The 27,735-nt window shown below is 42.6% G+C and overlaps 1 protein-coding gene across 1 annotated transcript; it reads right to left on the bottom strand.

Moving 5' to 3' along the window:
- LOC143282399 (uncharacterized) lies at window positions 1-27,634 on the bottom strand. Its single transcript, XM_076588023.1, has 11 exons — window positions 27,538-27,634; window positions 24,964-25,099; window positions 23,004-23,168; window positions 18,285-19,397; window positions 15,761-15,813; window positions 13,532-13,803; window positions 12,115-12,241; window positions 10,280-10,537; window positions 7,565-7,718; window positions 2,599-2,773; window positions 1-357 (listed from the first exon to the last, which is right to left on the bottom strand). The coding sequence occupies exons 1-11, from the start codon at window positions 27,543-27,545 to the stop codon at window positions 260-262; spliced, it is 2,559 nt and encodes an 852-aa protein (XP_076444138.1). The 5' UTR covers window positions 27,546-27,634; the 3' UTR covers window positions 1-259.
- Window positions 27,635-27,735: the final 101 nt, after the last annotated feature.

Here is a 27,735-nt window from a genome sequence, read left to right on the forward strand (position 1 = left end):
GTGCTGATGGTAGAAGTGACACTGTCAGTGCTGATGGTACAAGTGACGCTGTCAGTGCTGACGGTAGAGGTGACACTGTCAGAGCTGACGGTACAGGTGACGCTGTCAGTGCTGACGGTAGAGGTGACACTGTCAGTGCTGACGGTACAGGTGACGCTGTCAGTGCTGATGGCACAGGTGACGCTGTCAGTGCTGACGGTACAGGTGACGCTGTCAGTGCTGACGGCACAGGTGACACTGTCAGCTGACGGTACAGGTGTCAGAGCTCTCTGAGGTCCACACACTCCAGAGTCAGGTAGGGCAGACACTGGGTCTCCACCATCCCCTCCCCTGTGTTGACGGTCCGTGTCACCAGGTCTGCCCCAGACATGAACACACACAAAAAAAAACACCATCTGTCAAGGGAGTTTCAGTTTCTCAAGCAGGCATCAATGTGTTTGGATTATTTCATGTGCGCTACACCACCCAATGTGCTCAGTCAGGCTTTGAGTGCATGAGTACGTATTTGTGTACCTGTCAGAGTGAATTTCTTTTACAGAATTTTGCCAGAGGACAACATCTATGTGGCAATAGGTTCTTTTTCAGTGCACTAAGTGCATGCTGCACATGAGACCTCAGTTTATTGTCTCATTCGAAATGCGAAGGGTTAAGATGCTCATCTGTGAATACAGTGTTTGTGAGGGTCTTGGTTCAAATCTCCGTGCTATTGCCCTTTCTCCCAAGTTTGACAGGAAAATCAAACTCTGAGCATCTAGTCATTCGGATGAGATGATAAGCCAAGTTCCTGTGTGCAGAATGCACTTGACGCAATGAAAAGAACCCATGGCAACATAAGAGTTGTCCTCTGGCAAAATTCTGAAGAAAAAATCTGCTCTGATAGGTAAACAAATATTATTTATATATATCCATACACTCAAAACCTGACACTGGGTTATGCTGCTGTCAGGCATCTGCCCAGATGTGGTGTAGCCTATATTTGTATTTGTATTCCTTTTTATCACAACAGATTTCTCTGTGTGAAATTCGGGCTGCTCTATCCAGGGAGAGCGCGTCGCTACACTACAGCGCCACCCATTTTTTTGTATTTTTTCCTGCGTGCAGTTTTATTTGTTTTTCCTGTCGAAGTGGATTTTTCTACAGAATTTTGCCAGGAACAACCCTTTTGTTGCCGTGGGTTCTTTTACATGCGCTAAGTGCATGCTGCACACGGGACCTCGGTTTATCGTCTCACCCGAATGACTAACGTCCAGACCACCACTCAAGGTCTAATGGAGGGGCAGAAAATATCGGCGGTTGAGCCGTGATTCGAACCAGTGCCCTCAGATTCTCTCGCTTCCTAGGTGGACGCGTTACCTCTAGTCCATCACTCCACGTATGGATATGTCTGAATACAGTGACCCCTCCTTGAGAAAGTAAAACGAAACTGAACAGACACAAGTACAGTCACATGTGTGTATGCAAACCAAGGACATTCTTCTGATGATGACCATTCCATCAACTGAAAAAGAAAAAGCAACCAAAACACAAACATAAGTGATGATAAACTCTAGGGAGAGCAGGACAGTACAAGGTCTTCAGAGAAGAAGCCCCCCTCAGTCAAGTGTTTCGGCCCTTAACTCCTTAATAATACATAATGTACAAAATTATGTACATCAGGCATACAACACCAGAAAACGCAAGTGGGCAACTCGCACATCGAAGGTGCAAAGAAAAATACTGAAGTAAAAAATATCAAGTCCAGGAAAAATTCAAGGCTTTCTGAAAAAGAAAAAAAAAAGTATGGCCTATCCCACATTATCTGTGAATAAACCAATGAGGCAGGCAGGTATGGAAATGAAAGAAAGAAAAAGGAAAATCCTGAAATAAAAGCGAATGATAGAAAAGACAAAATTGATGTGATATGACGAAAAAAAAACGTACAAAGTTACTGGCCCGAAACACACTAAATACCATATGATAAGAATAGAAAAAATGTTTTAAAAAAGACATAATAACAACCCCCCCCACAAAAAAATACAAAAACAGCACACACACACATATATATATATATATATATATATATATATATATATAACCCAACCGAAGTCGGATACCTATGACACCTGGGTGGAGCGAGGAAAATCAAAAGGACACAACACCATGCCGAAATGGAGCCTTGAACCCTGATCACTGGTGAACACGGGATCGGAAGTCCAACTCCTGATTTTGCCTCAGCGCAGAATATATAATATACATATTTGCTAAAATAAGCAATACCGTGAAATTTTTAAACTAATGCCCAAACATCATATGTATATATCTCTATATCTATATATAGAGAAAGTGATACACACACACACATACATATTTATTTATTTATTTATTCATTTATATATTCTTCCCACACCTCACTCATATGTACAAGTGGGCTTTCACTTGCATGACACCTTTTTTTTTTTATTAACCACATTCATGTAGGCAGACACATACAACAGATGGCAAAACACACACATACACAAACACACACACATCTCTCTCTCTCTCTGTCTCTCTCTATATATATATAAACCTGTATGCACCATATAATTGTGACACATACAAATCTGTCCCCAGTCTCACCTTCCGCAGTCACGGTCTCCAATCTAGACATGGCCTTTTTCCCTGGAGGTGGCGCCGGCGGTTTACCGGAGTACAGCGGCTTCCGCAGCAGGAGCCAACATGTGCGCTTCACCCTGCTGCAGTCACACAACAAGGACAACAGGTCCTCGACCGCTGTGCCACCTCCACCCCCAAACTGCACACAGCCGGGGAAGGCAGAGAGTTCCCTGTCAGTGGTCCGTGCGGATGACAACTGTTCTCAACTCTTTGTTTTTTTTGTTTTGTTTTTTTAGGGGGAACAGTTTGGAAATTATTTTAGGAATGTTTTGATTAAAAAGAATTTGGGGGGGGGGGGGGGGAAGGAGTTCTTAAACCATTAGTTGCATTGGTAAACATTCAATGTTCACCTGCAAGGCAAACATTCAGTGTTGACCCACATAGCAAACATTCAATATTTACCTACATAGCAAACATTCAACTTTCACCTAAACTGCAAACATTAATACTTCATCAGTATGGCAAGCATATAACATTTAACTACTTGGCAAACATAAAACATTTACCTACACAGCAAAAACCCTATGATTACCAACACAGCAAACATTCAACCTTCAGCAACACGACAAACATTCAAATATGTTTACCAACATGGCAAACACAACACACACAAAAAAAAGATAATAAAAGAGACAGAGACAATAATGACAGAGAATAAAAGAGAGACAGACAGAAAAGGAACAGGTCATAATACACCTCGTCCCTCCTTTCACAAACGGCCAACACATCTCACCACTACCCCACACCCAGGAAGCTCAAGGAAGTGAACTCTTCTTGCCTAGCAGACGACTTCTTTCTGGAATGCTCAGCGGAACCGAGAGAGCATGGTATTTGGATGTACTGCATGAATTTCCACACCTGTGCTTAGACGATACAACCAGTCTTGAGTCAAGAGAGCGTAACACCTGCATTTTTTCTAGACTTATTTTGAAAGTCAACACAGTATAATACCTGTGTTTTATATACATATGCTGAAAATCAACACAGTATAACACCTGTGTTTTCTAGAGGTATGCTGAAAGTCAACACAATATAACACCTGTGTTTTATAGACATATGCTGAAAGTCAGCATAGTATAACACCTGTGTTTTATAGACATATGTTGAAAGTCAACGCAGTATAGCACCTGCGTTCTTTTGACATATGCTGAAGGTCAACACAGTGTAACACCTGTGTTTTATAGACATATGCTGAAAGTCAACACAATATAACACCTGTGTTTTATAGACATATGCTGAAAGTCAGCATAGTATAACACCTGTGTTTTATAGACATATGCTGAAAGTCAACACAGTATAACACCTGTGTTCTATAGACATATGCTGAAGGTCAACACAGTATAACACCTGTGTTCTATAGACATATGCTGAAGGTCAACACAGTATAACACCTGTGTTTCCCAGACGTATGCTGAAAGTCAACACAGTATAACACCTGTGTTTCCCAGACGTATGCTGAAAGTCATCATAGTATAACACCTGTTTTTTATAGACGTATGCTGAAAGTCAACACAGTATCACACCTGTGTTTTATAGACGTATGCTGAAAGTCATCATAGTATAAAACCTGTTTTTTATAGATGTATGCTGAAAGTCAACACAGTATAACACCTGTTTTTTTATAGACGTATGCTGAAAGTCAACACAGTATAATACCTGTGTTTTATAGACGTATGCTGAAGGTCAACACAGTATAACACCTGTGTTTTATAGACATATGCTGAAAGTCATCATAGTATAAAACCTGTGTTTTATAGACATATGCTGAAGGTCAACACAGTATAACACCTGTGTTTTATAGACGTATGCTGAAAGTCATCATAGTATAACACCCGTTTTTTATAAACGTATGCTGAAAGTCAACACAGTATAACACCTGTTTTTTATAGACGTACGCTGAAAGTCAACACAGTATCACACCTGTGTTTTATAGACGTATGCTGAAAGTCATGATAGTATAACACCTGTTTTTTATAGACGTATGCTGAAAGTCAACACAGTATAACACCTGTTTTTTTATAGACATATGCTGAAAGTCAACACAGTATAATACCTGTGTTTTCTAGATGTATGCTGAAAATCAACATAATATAACACCTGTGTTTTATAGATGTATGCTGAAAGTCAACACAGAAAAACACCTGTGTTTTATAGATGTATACTGAAAGTCAACACAGAAAAACACCTGTGTTTTATAGACATATGCTGAAAGTCAGCATAGTATAACACCTGTGTTTTATAGACATATGCTGAAAGTCAACACAGTATAACACCTGTGTTTTATAGACATATGCTGAAGGTCAACACAGTATAACACCTGTGTTCTATAGACATATGCTGAAGGTCAACACAGTATAACACCTGTGTTTTATAGACATATGCTGAAGGTCAACACAGTATAACACCTGTGTTTTCCAGATATATGCTGAAAGTCAACACAGTATAACACCTGTGTTTCCCAGACGTATGCTGAAAGTCATCATAGTATAACACCTGTTTTTTATAGACGTATGCTGAAAGTCAACACAGTATCACACCTGTGTTTTATAGACGTATGCTGAAAGTCATCATAGTATAAAACCTGTTTTTTATAGATGTATGCTGAAAGTCAACACAGTATAACACCTGTTTTTTTATAGACGTATGCTGAAAGTCAACACAGTATAATACCTGTGTTTTATAGACGTATGCTGAAGGTCAACACAGTATAACACCTGTGTTTTATAGACATATGCTGAAAGTCATCATAGTATAAAACCTGTGTTTTATAGACATATGCTGAAGGTCAACACAGTATAACACCTGTGTTTTATAGACGTATGCTGAAAGTCATCATAGTATAACACCCGTTTTTTATAAACGTATGCTGAAAGTCAACACAGTATAACACCTGTTTTTTATAGACGTACGCTGAAAGTCAACACAGTATCACACCTGTGTTTTATAGACGTATGCTGAAAGTCATGATAGTATAACACCTGTTTTTTATAGACGTATGCTGAAAGTCAACACAGTATAACACCTGTTTTTTTATAGACATATGCTGAAAGTCAACACAGTATAATACCTGTGTTTTCTAGATGTATGCTGAAAATCAACATAATATAACACCTGTGTTTTATAGATGTATGCTGAAAGTCAACACAGAAAAACACCTGTGTTTTATAGATGTATACTGAAAGTCAACACAGAAAAACACCTGTGTTTTATAGACAAATGTTGTATGTCAGCACAGTTAAGGCAAAGATTAGGTGTGAATGTAGAACAAACTACTTTCCCCACACACGTGTGTTTGTTCCTTTGTCTTTTTTCTTTTCTGACAAATCCTTGCAGTCACTTTTCTTGTCTTTTTTTTTTCAAATGTCTTTTCTTCTTTAGTGTTTTTTTAATTGCTTGTCTGCTGATTTACTGATAAGGTTGTGTATGACTTTCATTTATGTTTAACTGAATAAATTCAAAATAATGATCATACATAAAAATAGGAGGGAGGTGGCAATATGGTTAAGACATTTATCTGCCGTTAGAGTGTCTGTGAGGGTCTGGGTTTGAATCCCTGGTCTTGCCATTTCTTCCAAGTATGACTGGAAAATCAAACTGAGCATCTAGTCATTCGGATGAGATGGCAAACTGAAGTCCCATGTGCAAAACACACTTGGTGCACTGAAAAAGAGTGAATGGCAATGTAAGTGTTGTCCTCTGGCAAAATTCTGTAGAAGAAATCCACTCTGACAGGTATCCTAACATGTTGTTTTAGTTGGTCCTTCAGATTCAAAGATGATGTCATCCTTACTGTCAGATGGAGGATATGTGACTGTGGTTCCAGAGGTGACTGGTGAGGCCAGTCTGGGCCTGGAAAGCCCGTCCACACACGTGGGTGGTTGGTGCTGCAATGGAAGTAGAGGCTGCTCTTGCCTTGCGTGCGGTGCGTTTCCTCTGAGCCTCTGTGGTGCATCGGTTTTCTGCTGCCTGCGCTCCTTCAGTGATCCTGTTTCCCCAGGTTGGGCGGTCCAGAGCAAGTGATTCCCAGCTACTGGGATTGACGTTGAGGTCTTTGAGGGACATTTAGAGGCAGTCTTTAAAGCGTTTCTTCTTCCCCCAAACTGCCCGCTTGGCCTGGCTCAGCTCTCCATACAGCAGCCGTTTGGTAGTCAACTGTTGGACATCCTGACGACATGGCAAGGCCATCTGGCTTGGGCTTTCTGTAGGAGGATGTAGACATTGTAGATTATAGTTAGTTCAACGACCTCTGTGTCTGGAACTTTGTCCTGCTACCGTATGTGGAGAACTCTGCGGAGGCAGCTCAAGTGGAAGTGGTTGAGCTGTTTTGTATGTCTGCTGTACACAGAAAAGGGTGGAGAGTACTGCTGCTCAGTAGACCATCTTGGTGGAAAGGCCGAGTCCTCACTGCTCCCATACATTCTTACAGTCTCCCAAAGGCGACACTGGCTGTGGCAATTCTGTTGCTGTTTCGATGTTCACTGCTTGTGAAGAGAACTGCCCAGATTGTTAAAGCTGTCAACTGCCTGTAGTTTCTGCCCCTTGACATATATATGTGGTTCCTGGTAGGGCTTTCCACGTGCAGGCTGGTACATCACTTTGTCTTTTTGGTGCTGATTGTGAGACTTAAGTTGTCACAGGCTCGTGAGAAGCAGTCCATACAAATATGCATGCATGCACTCAACGCCTGACTAAACCCGTTGGTTTGTGTTGCTGGTCAGGCATCTGCCTAGCATATGTGGTGCAGCGTGTATGGATCTGTTTGAACGCAGTGATGCCTCCTTCAGAAACCAAAACTGAAACTGGTTGTCTGCTGAGTTGTTGACATGGCCATATCTGTGTTGTTCATCTAAAATCAAATAAACAAATTTTCCAGAGTTATGAACAAAGCACTGCCCCGTTCCCTGCCACACACACTCATGCCACCCTGTACCTTCTGAAGGAACACCTCCCCTTGGTCCTGTATGGCACTCTCCAGATGGCGCCACTGGCTCTCGGACAGTCGCAGCAGCCTACGAGCAACATGGTCAGGACAGGTTCTGTTGATGCTGACCAGGGCCTGGCACGACCCGTCATCCACCAGAAAACTGCATCACACAACACTTTAAAATGGGACAGGTTTCATGGGACAGCCCGAGTCATGAGAAATTAATGTCCTGCTGGGTTTCTTCTTCTTCTTCTGCGTTCATGGGCTGCAACTCCCACATTCACTCTTATGTACATGAGTGGACTTTCACGTGTATGACCGTTTTTACCCCGCCATGTAGGCAGCCATACTCCGCTTTCGGGGGTGTGCATTCTGGGTATGTTCTTGTTTCCATAACCCACTGAACGCTGACATGGATTACAGGATCTTTAACATGCATATATGATCTTCTGCTTGCGTATACACACGAAGGGGGTTCAGGCACTAGTTCTGCACATGTTGACCTGGGAGATTGTAAAAATCTTCACCCTTTACAACCAGGTGCCGTTACTGAGATTCGAACCTGGGACCCTCAGATTGAAAGTCCAACACTTTAACCACTTGGTTATTGCGCCCATCATCCTGCTGGGTTTGTTACAGTCTGTTTGTCAACAGCCAGATGAAAACTATTGTTTTTATGTTGTTGGGTTGGGTTTTTTTTTTCATTTCATGTTTTGAAATATATGGGTGTTAAGCATGTACGTGTATAAATGTAAATGAATGTGCACATTAGACATTTCTTATTTTGCATGTATATGTACTATATGCATGGGTAAAAAATAAAATAAAATAAGAGAGAGAGAGAGAGAAGTAGAAAGAAAAAAAGAAAACTGCACCACACACACAACTCAGTGGTCACAGCAGTGAACTTCCAGTACTTGGGTTCCAACCCTGCCTGTGTCTGGTGGGTTGTGGGTGGAGATCTTTTCCTGATCTCCCCACGTCAACATAATGTGCAGACCTACCAGTGCCTGAACCCCTCTTCATGCATATACACATGCAGAAGATCAAATACGCACATTAAAAATCCATTTCAGTGTTCTGTGGGTCATGGAAATGAGAACATACCCAAGATAAACCTCCCCGCAAATGGAATATGGCTGTCGAAATGGCAGGTTAAAAACAAGCTATACGCACATGTAAACGTCCACTCATAGACGCAAGTGAACGTGGGAGTCAACATTGAAGGTTAAATGTCCCACAGCCTTTCAGAACCATTGGGACAGCGAAGTCATACATCACTGTGTCTAAGGCTCAACACAGGAAGGCAGGGCCCAATTCTCTCCTTCTGGTGATTTAAGGCCAGACATTACAGTCAATAACGACTTTTTTTTCTCTCCTACTATATCTCTCTTTTTTTTTTCTTTTTTTTTTGTGTGGTCTACTAGGTGTATCATCATTTGTGGATCACAAAAAAAAGTGTTCTTAGATTTCTGTCAATACCTGTTGCTATGGAAACAAATCAAAATGGCCGCCAAACAATGTATCAATGAAATCAGGTATGTGGTGCATGCAGACGCTTTTTGTTATATGGACTTGATACACAATGACATTATCTTCATTTTCACTTGAGATTGTGTTGATTCTTCAATTATTGTACTTTTTATGAATTTTTGAAATTTTGGGTACTGCGAAATCCTCAAAATTTACAATGGGTAAAAAGATTGGAACTGCTATGAATTAAAACCCAGAGAATATTTTCATACATACTCGTGACAAAACTTCAATAACATGTCATAAAACAATCATGCAAAGTCTCATGGTTGTAGGTTTACTCATCATTTAGCAAGTCCAAGGTATGTTGTCAAGGCCAGAAACTTGACGACTTGCGTCAAAATTGAACAAAATAAACATTTTCGTGACTCAGCAAGCAATCTTTATTGGCAATTTTTTTCCATTGTTAAAGACATCTTTACAGTGGAAAAACTTATGCATACGACAGAAGAGATGTTCAAGAATCAAAATCCATCAAAAAACCCAAATCATGAAAAATCATCATTTTGGTCTCTTTTGCACTGCTGTGTCCCCCCTTCACCTTCCCCAGCTGAAGTCAGGTACCCACCCATTCACACCTGGGAGCTGGGAGCTGCAGCCAACAAACAAGAAAAACCAAACAAAACAAAACTTTTTTTGTCAACATAGAAAAACAGAACACGTTTTTCTGTTCACATCTTTCAAGCATCTTTGCTCTGGGCATTGCACTACAGATCCATGATTCTTCCATTCAATTTTTATAATCAGAATTGGGATTACTGTTATAATTATTTTCATTATCATTATTATTGGTATTATCATTACCATTACTAACTCTTTCACCACAATAGGTGACCTTATAGTTGACTAGAGAGTGCAACGCCATAGGCGACTTTAGTCGACATCCGAGGGTCATGTCAACAAGACCATTTTTTCACATGATAACAAAGCTTGACAGCCACAGCCAGTTTACAACCAACAGAATAATGACTAACATCTGACCTATGACCCACTTTGAAGTTACCAAGTCCATTGTGTTGCTTTATCATGAACCTAAGCCTGTGACTAAAAGCATTGTATAAAAAATATTTGGCGCTGGGAAGTGTTTTTCACACAGAAACTTGGTAGTGAAAGAGTTAATATCATCATCACCACTATCATCACCAATCACACACAAAAAAAAACCCCACCCAGCCACCCTGCCTTCACCTGATCCTCGGTAGCAGGACAGACTGACTGTTACTGACGCAGGCAGCAGCTGAGCATCCCCCCCGCCCATAGAGAGAGCCACAGGTGGCGCACACCGACTTGAGGCTGAGTCGGAAGAACTGGCAGACGTGGCAGGCCGCCACAAAGACATGGGGCAGGTCAGTGTGCCGCCACTGGTCTACCAGCAGGTGAACGGGGACGTCTTCCCAGCCGTACTGACCATGTCCTTCTGTGGGTGACCGCTGCTTCACTGGGTGTCTTCACACACACACACACACACACACACACAGGTACAATAGCCGAGTGGTTAAACTTTCAATCTGAGGGTCCCGGGTTCCAATCTCGGAATCGTGGTGCCTGGTGGGTAAAGGGTGGAGATTTTTCCGATGTGCAGACCTGCTTGTGCCTGAACCCTGTTCCTGTGTATACGCACGCAGAAGATCAAATACGCACGTTAAAGATCCTGTAATCCATGTCGGTGTTCAGTGGGTTATTGAAACAAGAACATACCCAGCATGCACACCCCCGGAAATGGAGTACGGCTGCCTAAATGGTGGGGTTAAAAAGCAAAAACAACATCAACAACAAAAAAAACCCACCCAAAAATGTTCAAAGTTGTTAAATGTCACATGTCTGTCTGAGTGTGTATGTGTGCGTGCCTAAAATTTGATTGAATGACACAGGAAACGAATGATGAGCTCTCATCGTCAGCCGTCAGTTGGCTGTACCAAGGTAGGCAACCTGTTGTGCAAGTTTGTAAAGTGCTTAGAGCTTGGTCTCTGACCGAGGATAGGTGCTGTATAAGTATCCATATCATCATCATCATCCTGAATGATTGATTGATGTGGTACCTATATAGTGCCTATCCTCGGTCAGAGACCAAGCTCTAATCAGATATGGATACTCAAATAGTGCTTATCTTCAGTCAGAGATCAAGCTCTAAGCTGATACAGATACTTATACAGTGCCTATCCTTGGTCAGAGACCAAGCTCTTTGCAGATATGTATACTTAAATAGCACCTATCCATGGTCAGAGACCAAGTTGTAGGCACTTTACAAAGTGAAACATGGGAGTCATTTGCACAACAGGCTGCCTGTCTAGGTAGACCCAACTGACAGCTGCCTTTCACTGCTATCACTGGTTTCCTGTGTCATTCAGTTGGGCTTCTTCTTCTTCTGCGTTCTTGGCTGCAACTCCCACGTTGACTCGTATGTACATGAGTGGTGTTTTATGTGTATGACCATTTTTACCCAGCCCTGTAGGCAGCCATACTCCACTTTCGGGGGGGAGTTGGGCTTCAATCACACACACACACACACATGTATATCAGAGTGGATTTTACCAAGAAATTTTGCAAGGAACAACTCTTGTTGTGGGTTCTTTTATGTGTGCTTTGTGCATGCTACACATGGGACCTCAGTTTATTGTGTGTTTGTGACATGCTCCAAATAAAAATCACCATAATATAAGGCTCAATGCTCAGCTTATATCTGTGGTTGACATGAGCTTGTAACTGGGCCAACAGCAAAGTGAGAGCTGCATGGTTGATGGTTTCTCCACCGCAAACGTAATTCATTTATAGCTCGGTCTTTCTGTAAAGGACTATGACTTTCAAACAAGGAGGCAAAATGCTATCACTCTTTGTGCTGCAGGGGCTAGTTAGCCTTTGGGGACTATCCCCAAAATGCAGACTGACCTAAAACACTCTTGTCCGAGAGAGTGGGGGTGTAACTAAAATCAAATTCTGACTCAGATAGTCGGAACAGCAGATGCTTCCTCTGCTCTTCTGGTGGTCATGGTGGGACACGACTATCACACATCAAACCAACTGACCGTGTGTGTGGTGTAGTAGGGGGTGGGGCACACAGCACATGCAGCGATGACACCGGCAGAAAGCTGAAGTAGCTGTTGCTGGCTCTGGATGTCCGTCTCTCCAGTCGATGAAATTCCACCACCGCCCCTGAAACACATTGACACAGCCACCTGAAATCTGTAGGCTTCCCACCCCCCCAAACATTAGAAAACATATTTAGCAATTTTAAATCTCTGTGTGTGTGTGTGTGTGTGTGTGTGTGTGTGTGTGTGTGTGTGTGTGTGTTTCACACTTTTGAAAAATAGTTTGCAACCTGAAATCTTTATTTTTTTTATTTTTTATTTTTTTGCTACCATAAAACTGTTCATTCTTACAAACTTAAGAAATGTGCAAAGATGACACGTACAGATAATAAAGTAATGATACAGTTGTGAACAAATAGAACACAATTTTGGTATTCAAAGAGTACAAAATAAATGCAGTACAGAACAGATGTCATATAAACATAAAGAAGCAAGACAAGCGATTCATGCCTTCTGCCATCATACAACATGAAATGAGAGTTAGTCCAGCACAACACAGTATCATTATACAGAACGCTATGTTACTGTGACAAAAACACCATAATTCTTGCAGCTCAACACTATGTCTAACCATTTACCAGGGAACTGGATAAGGATGTTACATACACTGTTTCAAAAAGGCTGGGAACGTGAACAGCCTCCTGATGTCTCTTTTTAAATCAACAAATTGTCTTTATTTCAAATATTCAACTATGATTCCACGTTTCTTCAATGCAGACTCCCCCAACTCACCATTCACAAGCCCCCCCCCCCCCCCGCCCCCCCCCACCTCAACGCCCCCGCCCCCACCCTTTACTACCTTTTTAACGATAGCATTCAAATGTGAAAATCAATTCTTTAACAAAATGTCCACAATCACCAGTACATGTGACGGGACAGCAAACAAAATTTCACTCCAATACAATACAATACATCTTTATTCATCCATTTGGAAATCAATTGTGCATCCACAGGCTGGTCACTTACCCTACACAATATCACAGCTCACAGCCAAGTCCAATGCACTCACAACATGACAAAGGTTGGGGAAAAAAAAATCTAAAGCTAAATTCACTCAAACAAGTAATACTACACAGCGGGTAAATTTTCCATCCCCCAAAACCCCCCTGACCCTCCACACACACACACACACACACACACACACACACACACACAGAGAAAAAGAAAACAAAACACACACACACACTTTGTAAAAACAACATGAATATTAAGAATCACAATATCAGAATAAGAAATGCTTCTATAAAATCATTACAAACTGTTAAACAGCAGGTTCAGTATAAAAGAAAAAAAAAAAACAACAACAAAAAACAAACCAACAACACCACACACAACGCTCCCATCCATGTCATACCTGGTAGCAGACCCAGGGGACAAGCCAGTCGGGAGGCACCGATGTAGACAGTGGTGCTGACCGATGGCTCCCCCTCCTCCCTCACCCCGACGCACATGCTCCGCGCAGCGCCCAGCAACCCGGCCAGTGTCGTGTCCTGGGTTCGATTCCTGCCCTGCCCTCCCCTCGCCAAGTCACCCACAGTCCTGGGTGCCCGGAGCTCTGGTGACTGGGACAGGAGGTGTCTGCGACTGGTGACTACCGCTCGGAAGCTGAACAGGTGTCCGGAACATCTGTCGGCGCAGGATTTCAGGGGAGCTGAGAAACGGGCTAAAAACATGTCTACAACAAGAGGCAAAGCGTCCATGGCTTGCGTGTGACTCTTGCTGCACAACTACAATAACAACAGCAAAAACAACAACACGAAAACTCTTGATGGCGGAGGAGATTGGGGTTGGGTGAGATGGTAGTGGGGGGGGGGGGGGGTTACCAGTAGATATTACAATCCAGATATTTAGGTATTTTTGCTCGCAATCAGAAACGAGTGTTTATCAAACCGAAAGTTGTGTGTTGGAAGTGGAGCAACTCTGTGAAAACATTTTGGCTTCTTGATTATTTTTTGTGCCTCTCCAAGAAGTCTATTGTCACTGAAAATAGAATGTATGGTAAGAACTTCTTTTTTAATTCATAAATCAAACTTGGTGTCTACAAAAAAATTTCCAGAGGGGGTTCGGGGGTTTGAGGGGTTGTTGAGAGTTTTATCTTCAAGGAGGCGTCAAAGTGTAGACTGATACCTGTACACTACATCACATCTGCTGTTTGAAAAAAAAAAAGGAGTACATGCCTCATCTTTGCACAAACCCAACATGCTGATCGGGCCTTGTGAGCCTACCCAAGGTTTGTATGAAACATTAACACAAACTGAAACAAAATGATTACCATAAAATTTGGACTCTTAGCCACAACTTTTTCCCTCAATTATGACCCCTGCAGCTAAAATAATGATGTGGCTTGTTTGTGGATTTATCAGATGCTGCGTGTTTTTCTGACGACACGTTCAGGTCAAATCAAGTGTTGCCATCGGTCTCCTGTCTATTCTAAAAATCACATTAGGTTTCAAAACTGGTTTTGACTCTTCAAGAATTCAAAACTCACTGTAAAAATGTGCTAGTGTTAACAGTTTATGTTTATTCCCTCCAAATTTACACATGGTATAAATCCACATGAAACATTCAGTTGATCACCCTTGCTCAGACAACTTCCATGATGCCTCAAACATGACGCAATGCTGTCAAAATTCTACTTTCTGTGGCTACTTTTGTGACGTTTTTGCACTTGTTTATTTTATGGCTTTTTTTTTTTTGGTTTTTGTTATTGCTGTTTTTTGTTTTGGTGAAACATTTGCAGCTTACAAACCACTGCTGCTTATACCTGAATAAATTCCCAGTTAAAAAAAAAGAAAAAAAAAAGGAAATTTAAGACACACAGCAGGCAAATAACTGAAATAAAAACAAGAACAAAAAGACGGAAGCAACAATCACCATGTTGAAAAGAAAATCAAATCCGGGACCAGGCTGCTTCCAATTCAGTAGTGGGGCAACCATCCCCAACCCGGCAGGTCCGCGGATGGCGGATAGGGGAACGCCCCTCAGATATGGGGGTTAGCTGCGATATGTCAGGCTTGCCTGGCCGAATAAGCAGTCCTGGACCAACTGTCGATGTTTCTACCCGGACAGGGTGGGTCAACAGGTGGCACTGTTGTCCTCACTGAAATACCCCATGTGTCCTATGACGGGTTCATAATGCGGTCAAGAGGCGCATTATAACCTCTAGCCCCAGGGTGGGACCCTCGGAGAAACAATCCCCCCTGTGCTCACAGGGCAGGATGTAAGGGCCATCAGCTAAGGGTGAGGCACCCTGAAAGAAAACCCCAGCTGAAGACGGTGGTATCGGGCCACTGGTCCAATTAAAACTACGATACCACGCATCCACGATGATGCAGCCCACAGAATCTCGATGTGGCACTCGACCTTCAGAGACCCGCTGGGGAGGCCGGGAGCCGGGCCCTATACCCCAAAGGGGCCCACCCCAAACTGTACGGCACCCTGAGGAGCTGCAACGGACGGCAGCCTTCATCGAGGACACCGGGCTGCTCATCTAATGGGAGGCAAACGAGGAAGAAAAAAAATCAAATAAAACAGGAACATGACAACGCACCCAGTCATGTGTTGAACAAAAACTGTGCCTCACCTGTCTGACAGTGCAGACCGCAAGCTTGGAACTGAAGCCATGTGTCCTTCCTGCTGAAACAGAGATCAAGTCTGGAAATATGAAAAGAAAAAAACATGTGTTCGCTTTTTCTTTTTGGGTGGGGCTGGGGGTGGGGGGGAGTGTGGAAGGAAGGGAGGGAGGGCGTGAGGAGTGGGGGCATGGGGAGGCATGCATGTTCTTTTCTGTACTCTTTCTTTCTTTCCTTTGTTTTGTTTTTTTTTTTTCCTCAGGGCCACAGAATTTGGGACATTTTGTTTTTTTCATATTTTGATGACGATGAATGGTGGTGGGATGATGACTATTCTGCCATGGAGATCCCTTTACATTTGTGACCATCTGACCAGGCTGTACTCTCATAATCTATCCCGGCGTCAGCCAGGCTGAGAATTACAGACACCTGCAGTGTCAGTCCGGAAATTTGAGCAACACACTCAAAGACTCAACATTAGAGGAAATTTTTTTCTCAAACAGGGTTGTTTCCCTCCAGAACAGTTTGCCTAACAGCATCGTAACTGCACCTTCCATCAACTCCTTTAAAAATCGACTTGATTGCAGCTGGAAATATCTGCCTACCTTGTACTCACCAAAATGTTATTCGGTTGATTGAGACACGAACTACATTTCTCCATATGCCAACCACCATGTTGCAAAACATATAGTTATTATCCACAGAACGATGAACAGGCCTTTTGTGTAGCAAGGCTTCAAACATCGTATAAGTCAAGTGAAGTGAATGACCCTTGACCGTGTGCTCCCAGTCTTTCCATCTGAGCCAACAGCACATTCAGCTCTGGACAGGAGCTGGCCGAGGGTCAAAACCCCCCACCTCTGATGGGGTTCAAACCCAAGTCCTCCCTGCTGTCAGTATTTTTTTTTTTCAGCAATTTTTTAATTCCCCATCATTCACCCATCCTTCTTCTTCTTCTGCGTTCACCTGTATGCACATGAGTGGGCTTTTACATGTATGACCATTTTTACCCCGCCATGTAGGCAGCCATACTCTGTTTTCAGGGGTGTGCATGCTGGGTATGTTCTTGTTTCCATAACCCACCGAACGCTGACATGGATTACAGGATCTTTAACATGCGTATTTGATCTTCTGCTTGCATATACACACGAAGGGGGTTCAGGCACTAGCAGATCTGCACATATGTTGACCTGGGAGATCGTAAAAATCTCCACCCTTTACCCACCAGGTGCCGTCACTGTGATTCGAACCCGGGACCCTCAGATTGACAGTCCAACGCTTTAACCACTCGGCTATTGCGCCTCTCATTCACCCATCCATTCCACAAATCTTACATTCATTCATCAACATCTTTCTGCTGTGGTCGTTATACAGGGTTACCTGCAAATGGACAGGAAAAGAGAAATGAAAAGAGTCATGGAAACATGCAACAGACAATGTTGGCAATGACATGATATTGTAAAATGCACAGAGCTTCAAGAATATGCGCTATAGTAAAACATCTTAATAAATACATAAATAAATAAGTAAATAAATAAACATTTCTTGAGACAATACCGATAAATTATGTGATGGATGGCTTCACATTCTTTTTAAAGAAATGCTATATCAATATATTACTGATGATTTTTTTTTTAACGTCTATTCATTTTTTTTCAACTATGCAGCTCTTTTTTTTTTCCCAACAAAGTGAGTCGTATTTATAGATTCTGAACAAGCAAGGCAATATAAGGTTTAACAAAACAAAAATGTAGTAGATGTCAGTAGATGACACTAACCACTTTGCCATGACCATATGTGCTTTTAGATATGTATGTATAGAGATTCTTTTCGTTTATTAGCAAACGTGTGCATTCAGACACACACACAAGTTTGGTCAAATAACATCCCACAATATTAAAAAGCCACAAACAATACTTTTCTTCATAAAACTGTGCCATTGTTAAAAGCAACAAGAACAGCAACATTTTGCTGATGAAGATTAATATTTTATGTACCATCCAAACAGTCATAAATATTTTTTTAAATCTCAAACTAAGAAATTAACAACTAATTTAGTAGACATAATAAATTGAATGGTTTTTTTTTGTTTTTTTTTTTTAATTCTACTTATAAATATTCCACATACTATCCAAACAATTAATGTTTGACACAAACAATATCAATCCAGATATTTTTGCTCACTGTCAGAAATACCTAAAGTAGTGTGCTAGAAACGGAGCAATTCTGTAGCCTGCTGGGCAGGCCTTTATAGTCTACCCTAGGTTTGTGTAACATTTCAGCTTTAAAAAGAAACAACATCAACAAAAAAACAATGCATCCCCTTCAAATAATACCAGCCTACATCGCTGCAGTCCACAAACACATCACTACAGTCCACAAACAATACCAACTTACATCACTGCAGTCCACAAACACATCACTGCAGTCCACAAACAATACCAACTTACATCACTGCAGTCCACAAACACATCACTGCAGTTCACAAACAATACCAACTTACATCACTGCAGTCCACAAACAATATCAACTTACATCACTGCAGTCCACAAACACCTTCTCCATGACAGCAGAAGCTGACACTCTGACAGCCGTCTGCGTCCCAGTTCTCTGCATGGCAGCCTGGAGTTTTCTGTCCACCTGGGGCCAGTGGAGTGGGGGGGAGGCACTATCCTTCCCTGTCACCCTGTACAGGCCAGGGGGGTGGATCAGGTTGCTCCACTGACACCCGTCATCGGCAAACGTCAGCGACAACCGTTGTCCCACCTCCATGCCCCGCGGCAAACAATAAGGGTGTGCCTGCACCGACTGACAACAAGAAGGGTGCACCTGCACCGATTGACAACACGAAGGGTGCGCTTGCACCGACTGACTACACCAAGGGTGCGTCTGCACTGACTGACCTGTTCTTGATAAAGACAAAGCAGCGTCATCGGTTTTCACATTGCTGGCACTTTTCTCTCTCATGGTTTGTTGCTGTTTGGTGCTTGTGGCAGCATGTTGCTTTTTCTTTGCTGGGACTGCTTCTTCACCAGAGACCTCTGTATCGTCCTGTGCGAGGGACAGCTCTCCGCCAGTCTTGGCTGTCACCAGGAAACCTTCCACACAAAACTGAAAACTGGGTCGCTTCTCACTGTTCACAACCTGGGCGCTCAGATGGCATTTTTCTGTGATGTAGACGAGACAGGTGTGAGGTCCTGATGAAAGTCCACCTCCTCCACTGCCACCATCCCTCGCCATTTCTGCCGCACGTTTTCTCAAGGCGACACGACCGCTCTTCACGTCACCTTCCCCTCGGCAGTCCCGCACTTTTAGACGGGCACAGTCTTCAGCCGCCGCAACAATGTACGACAATGTTTTCACACCCTCACCCCGCTCTCCACCATCTTTGATGCCAGGAAACGTTTCTGAGACGACGGAGAAGTTTTTGACGATGATCAGCCGGCCCACGCAGCACGGGTGGAGGTAGGGGCATGGAGGGGACTGATCGGTTTGAACCGCGTCGCAGTGGCATGGTGTGCCGCACTGGTGCAGTGGTGCGGGCGGTGAGTGGGAACTGGTGAAGACCAGGTCCATGGCGGCCCCCTGTGAGTCCCCCAGCTGCAGACGTCCTGTGGCAGTGCTGGCCCTCAGCCAGCCCAGCAGGTGCTGAACCACACACACAGAAAGAGAGAACGTATGGTTGACGGGCACAACAGCCCAGTGGTTAAAGTGTTGGACTTTCAATCTGAGGGTCCCAGGTTCCAATCTCGGTAACGGCACCTGGTGGGTGAAGGGTGGGAGATTTTTCCCCGATCTCCAAAATCAACAATGTGCAGACGTGCTAGTGTCTGAACCCCCTTCATGTGTATACAAAAGCAGAAGATCAAGTATGCACATTAAAGATCCTGTGATCCATGCCAGTGTTGGGGGGGTTTGGAAACAAGAACATTTCCAGCATACACCCCCCCACCCCCACCCCCCGAAAATGGCATATGGCTGCCAACACAGCCAGGTAAAAACGGTCATACACATAAAAGCCAACCTATGTGCATGTGAGTGAGTGTGGGGGTTGCAGTCCACGAATGAAGATCAAGAAGAAGCAGCATGCAAGGTCAACCACACTCACCAAGAATGTAGTGATTGATAGGTAAAACTGCCGTGCGGTGTCTCAGCTGAACAAGTCTCTCAAAAACTCACCCCCACCATTCTGCCTACCATCTCACTGACTGAGCAGAGTTCAAGGCGACCAGTGCTGGCACAAACGGGTGTCTTTGCAGCGTTTTTGATACAAATCTACTGAGCCACTGTGTGGCTGGGGTCTTGGCTTCTCTGCATGCACCAACTTCACTTTCCAGCTGAACTGCTGGATGGTCCCATCACACTGGCAAACATTCTATAGACCTATCTCAAAGTAAAACAGTGCTAAACTTTCAGATATGAACTATATCAGAAATCAAACTACATCATGAGATCCTTGCGTACATCAGGAGATGGAGAATACATCATGGTCAATGACGGGCACGGCAACCGAGTGGTTAGTGCATTCACCTTTCAGTCTGAGGGTTCTGGGTTCACATCCTGGCTGCTCCTGGTGGGTTAAACACGAGTGTGGTTCCTGAGCCTCCTTTGTGTGTACACGCATGCGTAACATCAAATATGCATGCTAGACATCCCGTTATCCATGTCAGCGTTCGGTCGGTTATGGAAACAGGAACATGCCCAGCAAGCACATCCCAGAAAACTGAGTATGGGCTGCCTTAATGGAGAAGTCATACACATAAAACCCCACTGGTACGTGCAAGTCAATGTGGGATTGCAGTACGTAAACGCAGGAAGAAAGAACAGAATCATGATGACCGAGCAATATACATTTTACAAATACATCACATGAAGTTAGGCAGTGTCCTAGTGGTTATGCGCCTGACTTGGAAACCAGTTTTGTCAGGTTCGAGTCCAGCATCATCCAGGATTTTAACTCCTTCCACTTGACCCTGATTAGTGGTCTGATTGATTGATATAGATACTTATATAGCGCCTATCCTTGGTTGGGGACCAAGATCTAAGCACTGTACAAACACAGAGTCATTTGCATAACAGGCTGCCTACCTGGGTAGAGCCAACTGACGGCTGCCACTGGGTGCTCATCATTCGTTTCCTGTGTCATTCAATCAGATTTCAGGCATGCACACATACACACTCAGACATGTAACATTTTACGTGTATGACCGTTTTGTTTATTTACCCCGCCATGAAGGCAGCCATGCTCCATTTTCAGGGGTGTGCATGCCGGGTACATTTTTGTTTCCATAACCCACCCTACGCTGACATGGATTACAGGATCTTTAATGTGTGTATTTAATCTTCTGCGTGCATATACACATGAAAGGGGTGCAGGCACTAGCAGGTCTGCACATATGTTGACTTGGGAGATCGGAAAAATCTCCACCCTTTACCCACCAGGCGCTGTCACCAAGATTTGAACCAGGGACCTTCAGATTGAAATTCCAACACTTTAACCATTCAGCTATTGCGCCCGTCATGGTCTGGGGGAAATGTTTCAAATGAATTTTGTGGTAAAAATCCAGTCCCCTGTGCAGCAGGAAAAAGACATTGAACTTCCTCTTCCACTTGACCTTCACTGTTGGTCTGGGTGCAAGTCTTTCCAATGAGACCAACAGAAAAACCGAGTCCCCTGTGCAGCATGCACTTAGCACACGAAAAAGACTCCCATGGCAACAAAAGCATTCTCTCTGGAAAAATTATGTAGAAAAATCAACTTTGATGGTAAAACATTTATACTTGCAGGCAGAAAAAGCAACAAACAGTGTACACCACACTGTGGTGATGCAAACTCTTCCCAGAGGACAGCAGACCAAATTTCACACATAGATATCTGTTGTGACAAAAAAAGGTAATACAACACAACACTATACTGCACAAGAATATTCTCCTTGTCCCATTGGGTATGGAACATGTATATCAGGAAAGTAAAGAAGATAGAAATAAAATAAACAAAAGCCTGCACCTATTTTATGAACCACTTTGATGCTGCAATTCCAGCCACTGTCTTCTTCAATGCAGCACAACAATGATTCACTAATTCTATCAGGTGTGAGACATGTATATCAGGAAAGTAAAATAAACAGATAAATAAATAAATGAATAAAGGCCTGCACCTACTTTATTAACCACTTTAATGCTGCAATTCCAGTCACTGTCTTCTTCAATTCAGCACAACAATGATTCACTAATTCTATCAGGTGTGGGACATGTATATCAGGAAAGTAAAATAAATAGATAAATAAATAAATGAATAAAGGCATGCACCTACTTTATTAACCACTTTGATGCTGCAATTCCAGCCACTGTCTTCTTCAATTCAGTACAACAATGATTTACTAATCATATCAGGTGTAGAGCATGCATAGCAGGAAAGTAAAATAAATAAATAAATAAATAACTACAGGCCTGCACCTACTTTATTAACCACTTTTATGCTGCAATTCCAGCCACTGTCTTCTTCAATGTAGCACAATAATGTTTTACTCATTCCATCAGGTGTGGAACATGTTTAAAAAAAAAAAAAAAAAAAAAAAAAAAAAAAAAAATATATATATATATATATATAAACAAGCAAAAAACAAACAAAACAACAACAACAACAACAACAAGAGAGGCAAGGCCTTCAAGACTCACTTTTGATACACTTTAAAAAAAAAATCAAAGCTTTTTATGCATTGAGTATAATTTCAAAATGTAATGTTTAAGATGAGAAAGATCAGTTTAAAGCAAATTACGTCCCCTAGCATTAATTACAGAGTAATTTCCCTTTTTTACCCTCTGCACCAAACGTTTGCAAAATAAATAAAACTTCCATGCTTAGCAAAAGAAGTTCCTGTTTGAACAAAAAATGATAATAATGACTGCTCTTGTTGTTGGGTCAGAATATCAGATGAAAGTGCCAAGTTTAGAGAATACAAAAAATATAACAGTAAATGCAGTTTGCATATAAAGAGGCTTCATTTTTTTAATTTTTTTGTGCCCATCCCAAAGGTGCAATATTGTTTTAAACAAGATGACTGGAAAGAACTGAATTTTTCCTATTGTTATGCCTAATTTGGTGTCAACTGACAAAGTATTTGCAGAGAAAATGTCAATGTTAAAGTTTACCACAGACACACAGAGACACACACAGACAACCGAACACCGAGTTAAAACATAGACTCAATTTGTTTACACAAGTGAGTCAAAAACTAAAACCCTTGCACCTACTTCATTAACCACGTTGGTGCTGTAGTTCCAGCCACTGTCTTCATCACTGGATGCCGAGGCCATGGTGTCGCCACGTGCAGCACGCCCCCTGGCCGTGTCTCTGCTCACGTCCTGAATGATCTCAGTCACAGACGTCAGCCGTGGCATTCCTTCCCCTGTTTCATCCTGAAATTTCATTCACCATCGTTTGTATTTCTCTCCCTCTCTTTTTTTGTTGTTGTCACAACAGATTTCTCTGTGTGAAATTCCGGCTGCTCTCCCCAGGGACAGCTACACTACAGCGCCACCCATTTTTTGGGGGGTATTTTTTTCTGCGTGCAGTTTTATTTGTTTTTCCTATCAAAGTGGGATTTTCTACAGAACTTTGCCAGGAACAACCCTTTTGTTGTTCTTTTACGTGCGCTAAGTGCATGCTCCTCAGTTTATTGTCTCATCCGAATGACTAGCGTCCAGACCACCACTCAAGGTCTAGTGGAGGGGGAGAAAATATTGTTGGCTGAGCCGTGATTTGGTTGTTATTATCATTATCATCATTATCATTATAATCATTTTTATTGTTATCATCATACCAAGTCCAGAAGACTTAATACTGCATAACATGATAAAGAATTAAACGTGACATTCTGAATTTTTGGGATCATGGTCAGTTGTGGTCGGCAGTGGTCAGCAATGATCAGCAGAAGTCAGTAGTGGTCAGTCAAAGACCAAATCCTCAAGCAGTCCTAGTTTTCCTGCATAGACATCATGCTGGGACCAAACAAGCATGGGGGGGGGGGGAGGGGGTGGGGGTCCCAGAACATCCCTCAGGGAACCTATGGAATGGGGTGGGGGTGGGGGAATGATTTAGGACAGTGTCAATATGCAACAGTGTCATCATACGCAAATAAGAGCTTACAATTAGAAATGATAACACAACAGCACTGTAGTAGATACTTTTTTTTTTCAATTCCACAAAGACTGTCAATAAATTTTTTTCCTATTCCTTAAAGACTTTAAATTCTAGGCAATGGCTCCAAGGAAGCTGGCAAGATTATGATTATGCATTAGTGTCTATGACTGGCAGAAAGGGCACAAAGAAGCAAGGTAATCATTATGCAACAGTGTCTACAACTGGCAGAAAGAGCACAAAGAAGCAAGATAATTATGCAAGTGTCTATAACTGGCAGAAAGAGCACAAAGAAGCAAGATAATTATGCAACAGTGTCTACAACTGGCAGAAAGAGCACAAAGAAGCAAGATAATCATAATGCAACAGTGTCTATAACTGGCAGAAAGGGCACAAAGAAGCAAGATAATCATTATGCAACAGTGTCTATAACTGGCAGAAAGGGCACAAAGAAGCAAGATAATTATGCAAGTGTCTACAACTGGCAGACAGGGCACAAAAAAGCAAGATAATTATGCAAGTGTCTACAACTGGCAGAAAGGGCACAAAAAAGCAAGATAATTATGCAACAGTGTCTACAACTGGCAGAAAAGGCACAAAGAAGCAAGATAATCATAATGCAACAGTGTCTACAACTGGCAGAAATGGCACAAAGAAGCAAGATAATCATAATGCAACAGTGTCTACAACTGGCAGAAATGGCACAAAGAAGCAAGATAATTATGCAAGTGTCTACAACTGGCAGAAAGGGCACAAAGAAGCAAGATAATTATGCAAGTGTCTACAACTGGCAGAATGGGCACAAAGAAGCAAGATAATCATAATGCAACAGTGTCTATAACTGGCAGAAATGGCACAAAGAAGCAAGATAATCATAATGCAACAGTGTCTACAACTGGCAGAAAAGGCACAAAGAAGCAAGATAATCATAATGCAACAGTGTCTACAACTGGCAGAAAAGGCACAAAGAAGAAAGATAATTATGCAACCGTGTCTACAACTGGCAGAAAAGGCACAAAGAAGCAAGATAATCATAATGCAACAGCATCTACAACTGGCACAAAGGGCACGTACACTTACTGCCCCACCGCTGATAGGGCAGAGGCTGCGGTGCCGACAAAACTCCAGCGCGTAGTTCCTGTGTCTGAGTGGTGAGCGGAAGGCACTGACCAGATGGCGAAGCACTGTCCTCGCCCCCTTTGTCTTCTCACTGCACAGCAGCATACACACACAGTGTTCTGCTGTTCCTTGGCTTATTTGTCTGGCTGTTCTTTTGTTTGTTTCCTGTCAGTTTGAAACACGGGTCGTTCTGATGCTCCATACCATTACCAACTTACTGCCTGTTTTGTCTGTTTATCCTGTCAGTTTGAAACACGGGTCGTTCTGATGCTCCATACATTACCAACTTACTGCCTGTTTTGTCTGTTTCCTGTCAGTTTGAAACACAGGTCGTTCTAATGCTTCATACTATTACCAACTTACTGCCTGTTTTGTCTGTTTCCTGTCAGTTTGAAACAAAGGTCATTCTGATGCTCCATACCATTACCAACTTACTGCCTGTTTTGTCTGTTTCCTGTCAGTTTGAAACACGGGTCGTTCTGATGCTTCATACCATTACCAACTTACTGCCTGTTTTGTCTGTTTCCTGTCAGTTTGAAACAAAGGTCGTTCTGATGCTTCATACCATTACCAACTTACTGCCTGTTTTGTCTGTTTCCTGTCAGTTTGAAACACGGGTCGTTCTGATGCTTCATACCATTACCAACTTACTGCCTGTTTTGTCTGTTTTTCCTGTCAGTTTGAAACACGGGTCGTTCTGATGCTTCATACCATTACCAACTTACTGCCTGTTTTGTCTGTTTTTCCTGTCAGTTTGAAACACGGGTCGTTCTGATGCTCCATACCATTACCAACTTACTGCCTGTTTTGTCTGTTTATCCTGTCGGTTTGAAACACGGGTCGTTCTGATGCTTCATACCATTACCAACTTACTGCCTGTTTTGTCTGTTTCCTGTCAGTTTGAAACAAAGATCGTTCTGATGCTTCATACCATTACCAACTTACTGCCTGTTTTGTCTGTTTCCTGTCAGTTTGAAACACGGGTCATTCTGATGCTTCATACCATTACCAACTTACTGTCTGTTTTATCTGTTTCCTGTCAGTTTGAAACACGGGTCGTTCTGATGCTTCATACCATTACCAACTTACTGCCTGTTTTGTCTGTTTCCTGTCAGTTTGAAACATGGGTTGTTCTGATGCTCCATACCATTACCAACTTACTGCCTGTTTTGTCTGTTTATCCTGTCAGTTTGAAACACGGGTCGTTCTGATGCTTCATACCATTACCAACTTACTGCCTGTTTTGTCTGTTTTTCCTGTCAGTTTGAAACACGGGTCGTTCTGATGCTCCATACCATTACCAACTTACTGCCTGTTTTGTCTGTTTCCTGTCAGTTTGAAACATGGGTTGTTCTGATGCTCCATACCATTACCAACTTACTGCCAGTTTTGTGCTCTGGCATTTTATTCCTGTTTCTTATCTGTAATAGGTGTATTGTTAAAAGCTATCAGAGATGCCGGGTAAGTGCTATGCAAATGTATATTGATATTATTATCATTATCATTATTATTATTTATTATTAGGGCAGCAACGAAGCCACTCTTGTATGTTTTGGGCCAGTCTCTGAATGTGCTTTAGGGTCTGGAGTTGTCCTTCGACTGTTAAGCGTCAAGTGTTCTTTGGCCTTCCTCATTAATGTCCACCTTTTGGCGTCCAGTGAAGGGCTGTCTGGGTGATGTTATCATGCTCTATTCACATGACACATCCAGTTCACTTTCTCATGACGATAGTCTCCATGTTCTCTTGATTACACTTTCATACCATTACCATCTACAACACAAATCACATTGATAGGAGCCACTAACATTTATCAGTAGTGCAGAGAATGCTTCAAGTGGAACTCTTTTGGTTTTCTTAAAGGATGTGAGCGAATAATGATGATGGACTGAAAAAAGCAGCAGTATCATTTTTATCATTATTATTTGTTTCTGGGATGTGACTCCGATGCTTGTTTGAATACACACATGGATTTCTACATGTATGACCGTTCTTAACCCTCCCTCCACCCCCCACCTTGAAGGCAGTCACACTCTGTTTTCAGGGGATGTAGGGAGGGATCCGGGGCAATCGTGGGGGTGTGGGGGGGTGCATGCTGGGTTCATGTTTCCACAATCAACCGAATGCTGACATGTATAACAAGATCTTCAACATGCGTATTTGATCTTCAGCATGTGTATTTGATCTTCAGCATGCGTATACACAAGAAGGGGGTACAGGCACTAGCAGGTCTGTACATCTGCTGACCTGGGAGATTGGAAAAATCTCCAACCTTTCTTTACCCACCAGGCGCCGTGCCCATGATTTGAACCCAGTACCTTCAGATTGAAAGCCCAATACTTTATCTACTCGGCTGTTGAGCCCGTCAAAAGCAGCAGTAAATTCCAGGTTTGCACAGCTGAAGAGGAACATTTTTAGACTTTTTTTTTTTTTTAAAGAATGTGAGTGAAGGAATGCGACAGACTGAAAAAAAAAAGAGCTGTGAATTTCAGGTCTGCACAGCTGAAGAACTAAAAACTATCCCAAGTCACCTTGTCATGTGACCATGCGGAGCCGCATCACATGACTGACGACACGGTACACCTCTAGCAGGGGCAGTAAGTCAGGTGGCGTGATGGCAAACTGCTGAAGTAACGTCATGATCGGCACCTCTGGCTCGGTGCTGCTGTCCCTGGCTGCTGATGTCTCTCCCTGGGGCTGATAGAAGGCAAACTGGATTGGACTGGACT

The sequence above is a fragment of the Babylonia areolata genome, chromosome 5, assembly GCF_041734735.1.
Source record: "Babylonia areolata isolate BAREFJ2019XMU chromosome 5, ASM4173473v1, whole genome shotgun sequence".
Taxonomy (NCBI): Eukaryota; Metazoa; Mollusca; class Gastropoda; order Neogastropoda; family Buccinidae; genus Babylonia; species Babylonia areolata.